The sequence below is a fragment of the Nannospalax galili genome, unplaced genomic scaffold, assembly GCF_000622305.1.
Source record: "Nannospalax galili isolate Female #2095 unplaced genomic scaffold, S.galili_v1.0 scaffold589, whole genome shotgun sequence".
In the NCBI taxonomy this organism is placed as follows: domain Eukaryota; kingdom Metazoa; phylum Chordata; class Mammalia; order Rodentia; family Spalacidae; genus Nannospalax; species Nannospalax galili.
This window is the reverse complement of record NW_008360324.1, coordinates 549211-563624: the sequence shown is the minus strand read 5'-3', so window position 1 is coordinate 563624 and position 14414 is coordinate 549211. Positions and strand designations below refer to the sequence as shown.

The following is a 14414-nucleotide window of genomic DNA, read 5'->3' as shown; positions in this document are numbered from 1 at the left end:
GAGGGATGGAGGGAGGGAGGGGGGAGGGAAGGAAGGAAGAAGACTTGGAGTAAAGAGCACTGAAATTACTCTTCGATAGTGTATCAAATACTCTTCTAAGAGCAAGGAGGCAAAGAATCTACAGGAAATAAAAACAAGAGCTTAAGGAAAGAAATGTAAAAACACTGTACCTGCCGTGGTATTTTTGTCACTGGGTGAAGCTGCAAGGCAGAAATTTTACTCAGTTATTAACAGTTCTAGAAGCCACTGCCTCTGCCAATCGTCATGTGCCTTTCTTTTCTCAGACCCAGGCAGGGTACTTCGAAATAGGGAACAAATGAATTGATAACTCTTTTAGTAATGTCTAGAAGAAAACATCTCTTCGGCTTTATTTGAGCCACACAGCAAAGAGACTTAGAGATTAAGATGGACTCTGCCTTTTACTTTTCTGTTCCGGGCAGTTGAGAAATTCATTGCATTATAAGTATCTTTGCATTAACCAATGAGAAGCAATTAAAAAAATTTTTTTTTAGAGCCAGGCATGGTGGCACATGCTTTTGATCCCAGAACTGGCAGGCAGATCTCTGTGAGTTGAAGGCCAATCTGGTCTACATGAGTTCCAGGCTAACTGGGGCTACGTATTAAGACCCAATTTCAAAAAATATACGCATTTTTAGAGATGGAGTTCTCCCTACGTTATCCAGGTTACCTTCAAACCCCTGGGCTTAAGTGATTCTTCTACCCAAGCTCCCCAAGTATTATAGGCATGTACCACCATAATTAGTAATAAGTAGCAAATTACTAGAAATGCAAGAGAAAGGACCATATGACCTAGAAAACCTGCATCCTAGAGATGAGGAGAAAATACATTACTGCTCTTTAGGAGCATCTCCACAGACAAGATTTCCTGCCCATAAGAATAGATATGTAGCCAGGCGTGGTGGCACACACTATGAGTTCAAGGCCAGCCTGGTCTACATAGTGCATTCCAGGACAGCTGGGGCTACAGGGAGACCCTGTCTCAAAACAACAAAAAAAAAAAAAAAAAAAAAGATATGCAATCATGCAATCACAGTCTTTTTAAGAAGAATTATTGGGTAAAGAATAACAAGGGTCATGTTCATAGTCCAAACTGACCTAGGTGTAAGTTTAATACGAGCTTAGTTCACAGAATGGAGTTAGGTGAGTTTTGAGGGACCAGAGACTCAGGAGAGTTATCTGGGGAATGTCACTGGAAGAGTTGTTAATAGAAAAGATACCAGAAAGAGGCTAGATATCATCTACCACACAATTTCAAACAGATCTCTCTGTTGGTAATCCCCAAACCTATGTTTCTAGTCCAGACCTTATTCCTGAAATGCAAAGATCTAATTGGTGTCTTATGCAGGTTATTGGCTTTTTTTGGAGATTCTTCAAATTCAACATATCTCAAATTCTATTTTTCCTTCACCGGTTGAAGTCATTCTTCAGTGACTGGTGCCACAATCCATCTCGATCCTCCCCATGCAGCTGATGGTTAACTCGCATTACATCTACTTTGGCTGCAGTCCTCCTTTCCTGGGACTGCTGCCACAGCATCCTTGCTCATTTCTCGGTTGCTGGCTGCTTTGGTTTAATCAATTAACCCCATTGGTGGGGGAACAGGAGTACGGGGTGGGATAATGAGAGTGGAGTATGATCTTCCCAATGCACAAAGCTGCTTAACACCTTCCCTTACCCAAAGCCTTCTTTGAATGGTTTCCATTCCTATCCTCAGCCTTTTACCCATGGTGTTTTCCTTCCCTGTTAGTGCCCGCCTATTCACTTCATTCACTCCCACTGGCCTTTCAAGAAAAAAAAAAAAAAAATCCAGGCAATGTACCCTCCAGAAAACCCTTTTCTGATTCCCAAGCGTAATATCATCAAGAACTCTTCCTGTCTCTCATAACGCCTTTTATAACTCAACCTAATGATACTACTTTGTGGGACAGGATAATGATGCGTGTTCAATTGTCTGCATTGCCTATTAGACAAAAGATACCTGCAGAAGAAAATTACTTGGGTTCACTTTTATATTTCTGGCACATAGCTGGCTTTCAAAAACTGTTCGCTAAAAATAACGTAGGACCTGGAGGTATGTGATTCGGTGTAGAGACTCTCCCAGCATGTATGAGACCCTGAGTTCTATCCCTACCAGTGGCAACAATGACAAACCTAGTCTCCATTTTCTTTGCTTCCTTCCTGTCTCCTATTCCTTATCTCACCATTTATAAAGCTTGGTTTCCTTCGTGTGCACGCTCTGATTTTCCTTTTACCTTCTTTCCCCCATTTGTCTTTATCCATCAAGTCTTGGAAACTTTGAAAGATTGCGTCTTGATATTTTGTATATTAAACAACCTAGCGTAATTCCTACTTGTCAGAGGTTCAAAACTGTCAATAATTTAGCCGGGCGTGGTGGCACATGCCTTTAATCCCAGCACTTGAGAAGCAGAGGCAAGCAGATCTCTTGTGAGTTCGAGGCCAGCATGGTCTACATAGCAAGTTCCAGGCCAGTTTGGTCTCAAAAAGACCAAAAAAACAAAAAACAACCCCCCTCAAAACTGTCAATAATTTAAATGGAATAATTGGAAGAATGTATTCTATAAACTGTAATTCTATTTAGAATCCTCTGTACGGGCTCTGGGGAAAGCCCAGAATGACCCTGGTGGCCCTGGAATCCCAGATCTGAACTCACCCAGGTCATCTGTGGAAGGCTCGATATCAGCCAGAACTGAAAGCACAAAATAGCAGGTGTGAGGAGGGCTGTGAATTGCAAGGGGGATGCAGAGCAGGACGAGGGAGAATGCAGATATCAGGGCAAGGGCACAGCAACAGCTGTATCTGAATGCTGTATCTGGGGAACACAGAAGTTAATGGAAGTTACTGGAAGCTAATTGGGAACGCTTTTGGAAGGATACTGGTGCTATTAACATTATATTAATTTTTGGGATGCCTTTATTATCCATGTCTTATTTTAGCTATTAATCCACATTGTTCCACCTTTTTTATTTTATTTTACACTTATCGTGTGAGTGTGTGTGCACATGTTACAGCTCAGGTATTGAGGTCAGAGAACAACTTTCCAGAATCTGTTCTCTCCTTCCACCACATGGGGCTTAGAGGTCAAACTCAGGTCATCAGGTTTGGTGGCAAGCACCTTTACCCCCTGAGCCATCCGTAGGCTGGGTTCCCTCCTTTTAGAGGGCTGGCAAGGCTTTCTTTTTTTTAATACTACTTTCAGTCATGAACAGCACTCCTACAACCCCTTTATACAGAGCTAAGAATATAGGATGAATTCAAGAGCTGGAATAAATATTGTGAATCCTAACAAGATCATGACGTTTAAGAACTTTAGTAAATGCTACCTGTTTCATCTGTAGCAGGATCATTCACCAAATCTGCAAAGACACAAAACAGAGAGGGAAAGTCAAGGGTTGGGGGGAAAGTGACTGACAAAAGCAGGATTTAGAGGGCTGCTTATCTTAAAGGAAGACAAAAGCCCTTTCTGGTGGCTGGTGGCCACACATGCCTTTAATCCCAGCACTGGGGAGGCAGAAGCAGGCGAATCTCTGAGAGACTGAGGTCAGCCTGGTCTACATAGTGAGTCCCAGGCCATCTGGGCTACAGAAGATCTTGTCTTCAAAAACTAAACAAACAAACAAAACTAGATTAAATAAATAAATAAAAGGAGACAAAAGAATTGAAATGGAGGCATGTAGACTCTGTTTTTGGTATTTTTAAAGACTGGGCCTCCTTGTAGCCCCAGCTGGCCTGGAACTCCCTATGTACAGCAGGTTGGCCTTGAACTCACAGAGATCCGCCTGCTTCTACCTCCCCAGTTCTGGGATTAAAGGTGTGAGCACCATGCCTGACCACGTGGACTCTTGGGCAGATAAAGGGAACTTCGCCCAGAGAAGTGGAAGAGATGATAAGGCTGGGTGTGTTTGGAGTGTTTTGTAGTCACTAAGAGACAAGAAGGTGCCAAGGAGCTCCACCTTCTCTTTGGACAGATGTCACCCTTGATCCTTTCAATCCCCAATGTGACAGTAAGTAAACAACAAAATCAGAGTGGCTTACTAGGATCCTCTGTGAATGATTCCTGGGTCACATCATCTGAAAAAAACAAAACAAAGCAAAAGCAGATCACGTTTCTAGGCATTCCATCCTTGTACTCCCAGAAAGTGAAACTGTCCAGTATTAACACCCAATGCATAAAGACACTGCATCTACTTTTCTTTCTCTGCCTCTAATAATAGGCTCTGGGCAACCACTAGGCAGGAAGCTCTGCCTTGTCAAACTTCATTGTGTCAGAACCTGCTGACCTCTTCAGCCTTTCCCTACCTTAAGACTCTGAATCAAATGGTTTGTTCATAAATAAGTGAATAAGGTAAACGTTTAAAAATAAAGATCAATCGGGGGCTGGAGAAATGGCTCAGTGATTAAGAGCTCTCGTTGCTCCAGCAGAAGACCTGGCTTCTGTTCTCAGCACCCACATCTGGTGTCCACTTCTGACGCCCACTTCTGGCTTCTGCAGGCACCAGGCACATACATGGTACACAAATTTGAATGCAGGCATTCACATATACATATAATTATTTTAATTATTATTTTTACTTTATGTGTATGAGTATATTGCCTGCGCATATGTAAGGGCACCCATGTCATACAATGCCTGGGGAGGTCAGAACAGGGTGTGTCGGATCCCCTGGAACTAGAGTTTCTGGTGGTTGTTAACCAAAGAGATTGATGACCTCTTTGCAATATGTATATATTGTCTTTTTGAGACAGGGTCTCCCTGTAGCCCCACCTGGTCTGGAATGCTCTATTGAGACCAGGCTGCCTCGATCTCACAGAGATCCTCCTGCCCCTGTCTCCAAAGTGCTGGCTTGTTTTGTTTTGTTTTGTTTTGTTTTGTTTGTTTTGTTTTGTTTTTGGCAGAGTTTTGCTTGGTAGCCCAGGCTCATTGGAACTTAAGATCTGTCCTCCTATCTCAGTCTCCCAAAAGCTGATATTATAGGTGTTAATCACCATATTTGGCTGACACTGTAATTTTGACATTCATGTAGTGTGTGTGTGTGTGTGTGTGTGTGTGTGTGTGTGTGTTGGAGATATAACATAGGGTCTCACACGTGCTAAACTCAGCTTCTATCACTGAACTACATTCCCAGCCCCATATTTATATAGAAAATTTACAAAAGGCAGCGGTAATAATTGAGAAACAGTGAGACGTGGGAGGGGGAAACAGCATTGGTAATAGAGAATATTTGCATTTGACCTTCAGAAAGCAAGGGCAGGAAGAAATAAAAATGGATGGGATTAGTCAGCCATGGCAGCGCACGCCTTTAATCTCAGCACTTGAGAACAGAGACAAGAGGATCTCTGTGAGTTCCAGGCCAGTCTGGTCTACTTAACAAGTTCCAAGACAGCCAGGGATACATAGTTGGAACTTGCCTCGAGGAAAAAAAAATGGCTGGGATCTTCAGGTAGATTCTACTAGAATAACTAAGACAATGATATCAGGGATTGTAAATCATACTACTTTCGAAAACAAGTTGTATATTAATTATTATAATGATAATTTTTATTTCATGCTGGGCTTTATATAGGCTCAGCACATGTTCTGTCATTGAGATACACCTCCAGCACATTGTCTTTCAATGAAAACCAAAATAACAAAAGAGTGTAGGCATTTTTAGTTTTATTTTAAATTTTTACTTCCTTATTGTGTGGCATTGCAGATAAAGCAAAGATCTTGTACATGCTAGACAAAGTCATCTACTACTGAACTACAACTTCTGCCCAATACTTTGCTTTATTTACTGTTTTATTTTATTTACTTTAAGACAGGGCTTCCTTAGCCGGGTGTGGTGGCGCACGCCTTTAAAAACCCAGCACTTGGGAGGCAGAGGCAGACAGATCTCAGTGAGTTCAAGGCCAGCTTGGTCTACATAGTGAGTTCCAGGACAGCTAGAGCTACAGGGAGACCTTGTCTCATAAAGACAAAAAAAAAAAAAAAAAAAAAAAAAAAAAAAAGACAGGGCTTCCTGTAGCCACCCAGGCTGGCTGGGAGGATAATCTTGAAGTTCTAAGCCTTTTGATTCTCCTGCTCCCACCTCCCAAATTCTGGGATTATAAGCAGGTGCCACCACCATGCCCAGTTTATTTGGTTCTAGGGACCAAACTTGGGACTTGCCTGTTCTACCAACTGAGGTACTTTTCCAGTCCTTATTTATTTATTTTGGATTTTTTTTTTTTTTTAGACAGGGTCTCCCTGTAGCCTCAGATGGCCGGGCATTCACTATGTAGACCAGGTTGGCCATGGTCTCACAGAGATCATCCTGCCTCTGCCTCCCAACTGCTAGGAATTAAAGGCATGTCCCACCATATCCAGCTACATTTATTTTTGAGGTGGAATCTTACTACGCTGGCCTGGAACTCCAGATCATACTGGGATTACTAGCATGTGCCTGGATCTAAATGTATATATTTTTATTGTACATTTTTTTTGGTCTTTTTGAAACAGGGTCTCGCTGTAGCCCAACTGTCCTAGAACTCACTATGTAGACCAGGCTGGCCTCAAACTCACAAAGATCTGCCTGCCTCTGCCTCCCAAGTGCTAGGATTAAAGGCGTGTGCCACCACACCCAGCTATTGTACATTTTTAAAGTGTACAACATGTTCATATATGAAGTGAAATAATTACTATAGCCAAGTAGTCAAATTAATATCCATTTTCTCACCTGTGTGTGTCTGTGTAGGGGGATGTGATGACATTTAAATACTGTGTTTAGCCGGGCGTGGTGATGCATGCCTTTAGACCCAGCACTTGGGAGGCAGAGGCAGGCGGATCTCTGCAAGTTCAAGGCCAGCCTAGTCTACATAGTGAGTTCCAGGATAGCTGGGGCTACAGGGAGACCCTGTCTCAGTTCAATTCCCAGCACCCACATGGTGGCTAACAACAGTCCATAACACCAGTTCCAGGGGACCTGACACCCTCTTCTGACCTCTGCAGGCACTGTATATATACAACATGCAGACAATGCACTCATACACATCAAATAAATAACTAAATAAATAAATAAATAAATAAATAAATAAATAAATAATAAATAAATAAATACTGTGTTTAGTAAAACATTCATGGGCAACTCTTCTTTCCATGTAGTTTATGTTCATAATCCATTCTTCCCACTAGGGGTCAGAAAATCCACATAGTTTGTTGGCTTTTCTGTTCCGTTTCCTCAAGCTTCAGATTCTAAATGTAAGAACAAGCTCTTCCGCCCCAGTTTATTAGGGAAATGTTTATCAAGCCAGATATGATGACATCAGGATTCCAAGAACCTGTCACTCACCCCCAGAATATTTCTAAAAGGATTGCAGGAAAAAGGTTAGAATATTCTTGAAAAGTAAAAACACATCTAAACTTGTGTTGGTTAGAGATTGGAGCTACAACAGCGAAGTTGTTCCTAGAGACCCCACCTCAAAACCAGAGTCGTTTTCAGACGTGAATTTTGGCAATGACAGAGCCTCTAGAAGAAGTCTCAGCCCATTCTGCAGTCCTTGGGAGCCAGGACCAGAACCTGGGAAATAAGGAAACCTGCCTCTCTTCTACCTGGCACCTTCTGTGTGGCTGGCCTGTCTCAGTACTTGGGAAGTGGAGGCTGGAGGATCTGGAGTTCAAAGTCAGATCACATGAGACCTTGTAGGAAAGAAGGAAGAAAGGAAGGAAGAAAGGAGGGAGGGAGGGAAGGAAGGAGGGAGGGAAGGTGGGAGGGAGGGGGGGAGGGAGGAAAAGAGTAGGGAAGGAAGTAGGAAAGGAGTGAGCAAGGAAGGAAGGAAGGAGGGAGGGAGGGAGGGAAGGAAGGAAGGAAGAAGAGGGAGGGAGGGAAGGAGGGAGGGAAGGAAGGAGGGAGGGAGGAAAGGAAAGAAGGAAGGAAGGAAGGAAGAAGGGAGGGAAGGAAGGAGGGAGGGAAGGAGGGAGAGAGGGAGGAAAGGAAAGAAGGAAGGAAGGAAGGAAGGAAGGAGGGAAGGAGATGGAAACCCAAAATTCCCTTTGTAGCATTGGTGCTTACAATGTATTCCCTGTCTGAGGTCCAATGCAGTGATTTAAAAAAAAAAAAAATTGCCAAATATGGTGGCACATGCCTTTAATCCCAGCACTTGGGAGGCAGAGGCAGGTGGATCTCTGTGAGTTCAAGGCCAGCCTGGTCTACATAGTGAGTTCCAGGCTAGCTGGGGCTACAGGGAGACCCTGTCACAAAAAGACAAAAACAAAACAAAACAAAATTGATGATGAGTCTGATCCCTGGGAATCAAGTGGTAGAAAGAAAACCAGCTCCCCGGTAAGCTGTCCTCTAACCATATGCATGCTACACACGCAATAAATAAATAAATAAATAAATAAATAAACCAAATAAACAGATAAGTGTAATTAAAACATTTTTAAAAAATCAAAAACTGAAGGAACTCGAGGTGGGAAGTATTGTTGGAAAAACCAAAGCCAGATAGGGGTCTGGATGCCTTCCTCAGACAGCGGAGAACAAAGCACGTTCTAAAACATATCAGATCACTGTGGAATAGAGGATTTCAAACGTTTCCTATACTTACCGAATCCTTTCTTTAAATTTCTAAATTCCAAATAAAAACTCAACAGATATGACAAGCAATGACTTTTGGGGCAGGGGGGTAGGGTGGGGGTGGAAGTAGGTTGAGGTACTGAGAAGTCAAATTCAAGGCCACCTTCCTACAGGCTAGGTAACTGCTCTACCACTGAAACTGCCCAGCCCAACCCTGAGCTCCTTTAACACTCACTGGAAAATGTTGTAATTTCAGAATAAGTTTCCTTTCTGTCTTTGTTGCTTGCTGTTTTGTTTTAATTTTGAGGCACTCTCATGCAGCCCCAGCTAGCCTTGAATTCCTTAGTAGATAGAGGCCAACCTTGAATTCCTGTGCCACCACACCCAGCTCAGAATAAATTTTGATTAAAGGAAACTATGTCTGTACTATTCCCAGAGGCTATTTGAAAAATCACTGACCGGAATCATTGTAAAGGCTATGGGGCCTCTTCAGGGTGGACCCTAATCCTTCCCGTCCATTTTCGAGAGACTAGCCCACATTCCAGTCTAGCCACGCATGGTGAAGTCACCACAGAACAGTCTGGGAGTTGGTGGGGGGGTGCTGGCTGCGAGGTTACAGGGTAGAGTCTCGGGTTTCTCTGTATATCTAGTTTAAAGAGCTCTCTAGGAACAAGCACCATGTAAATGCTTCTTCTAGAACTGGAAAGTGTCTGAAAAGGAATCTTGGAGCAGTTTCACCATAATGTGTATTTTTTTTGTCTGCCAGAAAGCCATAACTCAGGACTGGTCCTTAGCCAGCCTAGGGAAATCAGCTCAGTTAGCAGATTAGTTCTTGCTAGTGCTAAAATCTCGTGTAGATTCAAAAAACTCAGGAATTCAGACACAGCATAAATAGAAAAGAAAAAAGTTTTCTTTCTATATTTTAATCTTCTGAACGAGGACATACTGCAAGAAATATATATTAGGGCCACATGTGAAATAGAAACAACTTTTTTTTTTTTTTTGACAGGGTCTCCTTAGTCCCAGCCTGCCTGGAAGTCATTATGTGGACCAGGCTGGCCTCCACCTCGAAGTGAGCCTCCGGCCTCTGCCTCCTGAGAGCTGGGATTAAAGGCCTTCACCACTTTGCCCAGTGTGAAACAAAAACAACTTTCCTTTGGGGGGGACGGGGGGGGGCTTTCTGAGCTCCCTGTAGCTCCAACTGGCCTGGAACTCACAATGTAGACCAGGCTGGCCTTGAACTCACAGTGATCCCCCTGCCTCCCAAGTGCTGAAATTAAAGGCATATACTACCACATCCAGCAGAAACAACTTTTATAAAACAATAAACTACCCTTGCAAAACACACGTAATGCATTCTGATGTTTATTTTAATTCATTTTTAAAATGCCAGTTGTGACCCATTAAATTGATTTTACGACCCAGTAAATAGTCTGTACACACCAGCGCTCTGTCTACTAATTCTCATGGGCTGGGAAAAGCAAAGGGATAAGTTAGAATCATGCTGAATGTTTGAGGTAGAGTGGAGAGTCCTTCACCATGCTGAAGAAGTTGGTCCTTCTGGAGCCAAAACATTGAGGTTCTGTCCAATTGTGCCATAATTTCCTGCTAAGTCTGGAATGGAGCTGGCGATGTGGCTCATGGTAAGGTACTTGCCTGGCATGCACAAAGCCCTGGGTTCCATTTCCAGCACCATAGTAACTGAGTTTGTTGGACAGTGAGACCAAAGCCTGGGATGGTGTCTTAACCCTGTCTTTGCATTTTAGTTTTAGTTTTCCTCTATTGTGCTGGGGGCTGAATGTGCAGGTCAGTGGTGGCTTGTCTTGGATTCATGTGGCCTTAGGTTCAATCCACAGCACCACAAAAAGTAATAAATAAATAAAGTATGCTTGCCTGGTCTGTAAGAAAATTGTAAAGCAATTGCCTAGCATGTGTGAAGACCTGGGTCAATCCTCAGAACAGAAAATACTAATAATAAAATTTTAAAAGTAAGAATACTTTCTGGCCAGGCATGGTGGCACATGCCTTTAATCCCAGCACTTGGGAGGCAGAAGCAGGTGGATCTCTGTGAGCTCAAGGCCAGCCTGGTCTACATAGTGAGTTCCAGGACAGCTGGGGCTACAGGGAGACCCTGTCTCAAAAAGACCAAAAGAAAAAAAAAAAGAATATTTTCTGTAAGGATTAATCTGTTTTTAATATTTTATTTATTATTTTTATTTTATGTGTATGAGCATGTTGCCTGCATGTACATAAGTGCACCCATGTAGTGCAATGCCCACGGAGGTCAGAAGAGGGCATCAGATCCCTTGGAACTGGAGTTATGGACTGTTGTTAGTCGCCATGTGGATGCTGGAATTTGGACCCGGATCCTCTGCAAGAGCAGCTGGTGCTCTTAATTGCTGAGATATCTCTCCAGCCCCCTAATCCATGTTTTCTTGAAGTGCATAAGAGATGTGCAGTGGAGAATAGAAAGAGGTGAGCAAAGAAAATGTCCTGGGAAAGATGTTTCAGCAGAGAGCACTGAAAACAGAGAGATGAACTCAGCGGTTAAGAGCACTGGCCTCCATGGGCGTTGTGCACATATGGTACACTTACAGGCAAAACACTCATACACATAACAGTAAATAAAAATTGCTAAATATTTTAATTTTTTTTAATATTTATTTTTACTTATTTTGAGACAGGGTCTCCCTGTGTCCCCAGCTGGCCTGGAACTCACTATGTAGACCAGGCTGGCCTTGAACTCACAGAGAGCCACCTGCCTCTGCCTCCCAAGTGCTGGGATCAAAGGAGTGTGCCGCCATGCTCCACTTTATTTATTATTATTATTTTTATGTGTATGAGTGTATTGTCTGCACATACGTGAGTGCAATGCCTACAGAGGTTAGAAGAGGGAGTTGAATCCTCTGGAACTAGAGCTACAGACATTTGTTAGCCACCATGTGGGTGTTGGGAATCAAACCTGAGTCCTGTGCTAGAGCAACCAGTGCTCTTAAACTCTGAGCCATCTCTCCAGCTCCGAAGTAAATAATTTTTTTTTTAAAGGAGACAAGGATTTATAAATGGGGTAATGGGACTGGTGAAGTCAGTTCTATTTTTCATACCTTGGCAACAGCCCTCTGTCTCTCCTAGAATAGGTTCTTACCCTTACTCTTCATTTCATTATCCTGACAAGAACACCAACAGAACCCATACCCAAGCCTTCACCTACCTCCTCGTTGACCATTGACCCCTAGCAGTAGCCAGTCTGTAGCAAAGAAAGAAAAGCAATGTAAGTGACTCAAGAGCTACAACCCATAATCCCTTTATGAGGTGAACAAGAATATGACAGAGAAAGTGTATATTATCTTTGTGATTTGTTCCTATATAGCTCAACATAATATCACTTAAAACAGTATGAAATGCACCCTAGAAAGACAAATTCATGAGAACAAAACCCACTGCACTCCACACTGGCTCAGGCTACCCTCTTCTCTTCATCCCCAACCAGAATGGGTCATGGTCCACGGGGAGTGGGGGGATGAGGGGGAGCCAACAAAGTCTCTCTAGCCTTTTCTTCCCTAACCCCACAGCCCTCGATACACCAATGAACAAGGCAGAAAAATTGCTTTATCAGTCTACATCTGGCAGAAAGAAAAAAAGAATACAGTAGGATTTCTCCAAAGCCCAAGGTTACTTTCTAGGGCTCATCTTTGAGTTAGACTCTGTGAAATCTATGAAGATTGCTTGTCTTTCAGTGTAGCATGTGCTTCTTTCATACATGTAAATATACTTATGTGTCTGCCCAAGTGTTTGTTAGGCGCTAGTGAGCATATTTCTACCATTTTCCTTCGGGATTTAAAGGTGGTACAGTTTCTTTCAAGGCAGTTTCCATATACTATGTAACTTCTTATTCTGTTGGTATTTGTTTAGTTATGTATTTAAATGTGTGTGACTCTCTTTTGGTGGTTAATAAGCATGTATATTTTCATTTTACATCAGTTTCATAATTACCCCTTGTCTAAGGTCACCTAGCCATAACCTGCCCTGTTCCCTCTGACACAAGCACAACTCTAGCCATCTCTTTCTTTCCCACTCAGCCTCAGTCCTTCACACCTTGGAACCCACGGCCCCATCCATCCATACCCATTGCTCAGGAACTGATATTTCAGGGAGAAAAGAATCAAATAGGGACTCACCAGAGGGGACCATGAGCATGGTGATAAACAGCAGCATCTTGGGCCCAAAGAGCAGCATATCTAACAGGGGTAGAGGAGAGAAGAGACCATGATGCTGAGGGGCAGAGGCATCTCATCTTCAAGGGGAGAGACACCTCTGTAGCCCTGTCCCTTTGTCACCCAGGGCCATTCTTGCTTTCTCCTTACAATTAAACCTGTTCTTTCACCCAACATTTATCCCTCCCTCAAATCTATCCTTTGGTCACCTATTATGCCTCTTCCTCTTCTACAGAGGTCTCCTATGTTTTAAGGTGGTCTCCTATGTTATCCAGGCCGGTCTTGAACTTCTGGATTCAATCCTTCCTCTTTCCCCAACCTACAGAGTAGCTGGGAATACAGGCATGAGATACAGAGGAACTCTTGCATTCTAATTAATCCATACTTGGCTGTATCCTGAAGTCTCTTTCACTCCTAATATCTAATCTTCCTTTTGTATGTCTGTAGCTTTTTAAATATTATCTGCCCACCTTGTTGCTTCCTCTCCTTGGAATTCCATACAAAACTGGGGGTGGGGTGCTCCATTCTAAGTTCAGTGATATCTCCCATCACCTCCTCCACCCTTCAGTGTACACATCTACATGCACTCACAGGCTATATATGCACCCATGCACAGACATCCCCCCTATGTAGTTTTATAAATAACTCCAACTCACTGTCTACAATGCTCGACTTTGTCCACCGGGTCTTCTGGTTGCTGAACGTCTCTCTGTCTTTCTCACACTGTTTCACTTGGGCTTGGGAATAAGATGAACACAGCCACACCCTTGGAAGGACTTCGGATTTGGCCTACTCCTAAACAATGAGATGGGGGAGAGCAAGGGAGGGAGAGAGAGAGAAAACGCCAGGCTAGAGGCGTAGAAAGCAGTGTTACAATGAGGCTGGAATGAAAAAGAGAGATGGGAATTTGCAGTCACTCACACCCTCATTCCAAAGGTTATGACCACACTGGAGAGGAGCTCAGTGCTCCCTCAAAGGGCTGGCCCAAGCCCACGCCTGCCTTCCTTCCATCAGCCCGTTTTTCCTTCTCACTATCTGTCCCAGCTTCCCTTTTCTCCATGGGTTCCTGTTTATCCCTCACCCTTGGAGAGTTTTATCGTACCTTACCAGATCTTGTTTCTACTCGCTGGCTTTCTTCCATATTTAAATCATTCTTTCTTTCCTCTTCCTCTTCTCTCTCTCTCCCCCCCTTCCCTTTCTCATTCTCCCTCTCCCTCCCACTCTTTCTTTTTTGTTGTTGTTGTTGTTTTGTTTTTAATTTATTTTGGTGGTTTAAAATTTTTTTTGTTTTTTGTTTTTTTTTTTGAGACAGGATCTCCCTGTAACCCAGCTGGCCTGGAAATTGCTATGTAGACCAGGGTGGCCTCTATCTCACAGAAATCTCCCTGCCTCTGCCTCCTGAGTCCTGGAATTAAAAGTGTGTACTACCATACCTGGCTTTTTAATTTTCTTTTTTTTTAATGTGTAGGAGTGTTTTACTTGCATGTATGTATGTGCACCTATGTCATGCAATGCCCAAAGAGGTCAGAAGAAGGAGTTGGATCCCCTGAACTGGAGTTACAGATGGTTGTGAGCTGTCATGTGGGAGCTGGAAACCAAACTCAGGGCCTCTGTAATAGTCAGTGCT

General features: G+C 43.1%; 2 protein-coding genes across 5 annotated transcripts in view; one reads left to right on the top strand and one right to left on the bottom strand.

Annotated features, from left to right (window-relative positions):
- Positions 1 to 13775, bottom strand: part of Mfap5 (microfibril associated protein 5) — a 19232-nt gene extending 5457 nt beyond the window's left edge. Inside the window, exons 1-7 of one of the 4 annotated variants that reach the window (XM_017796188.2) lie at positions 13444 to 13775; positions 12752 to 12811; positions 11785 to 11820; positions 4075 to 4110; positions 3363 to 3395; positions 2693 to 2728; positions 171 to 200 (exon numbers count right to left, since the gene is read on the bottom strand). In XM_017796188.2, coding sequence (XP_017651677.1) covers positions 171 to 200; positions 2693 to 2728; positions 3363 to 3395; positions 4075 to 4110; positions 11785 to 11820; positions 12752 to 12809 — 229 coding nt within the window. In that variant the 5' untranslated portion in view covers positions 12810 to 12811; positions 13444 to 13775. Of the gene's footprint in view, positions 1 to 170; positions 201 to 2692; positions 2729 to 3362; positions 3396 to 4074; positions 4111 to 11784; positions 11821 to 12751; positions 12812 to 12996; positions 13121 to 13257; positions 13342 to 13443 lie in introns of those variants that run through there. The other 3 variants (XM_029559861.1, XM_029559863.1, XM_029559862.1) reach the window with 3 other exon arrangements.
- Positions 1 to 14414, top strand: part of Rimklb (ribosomal modification protein rimK like family member B) — a 125374-nt gene that overhangs the window by 1384 nt on the left and 109576 nt on the right. The gene's annotated exons all lie outside the window — the stretch shown is intronic.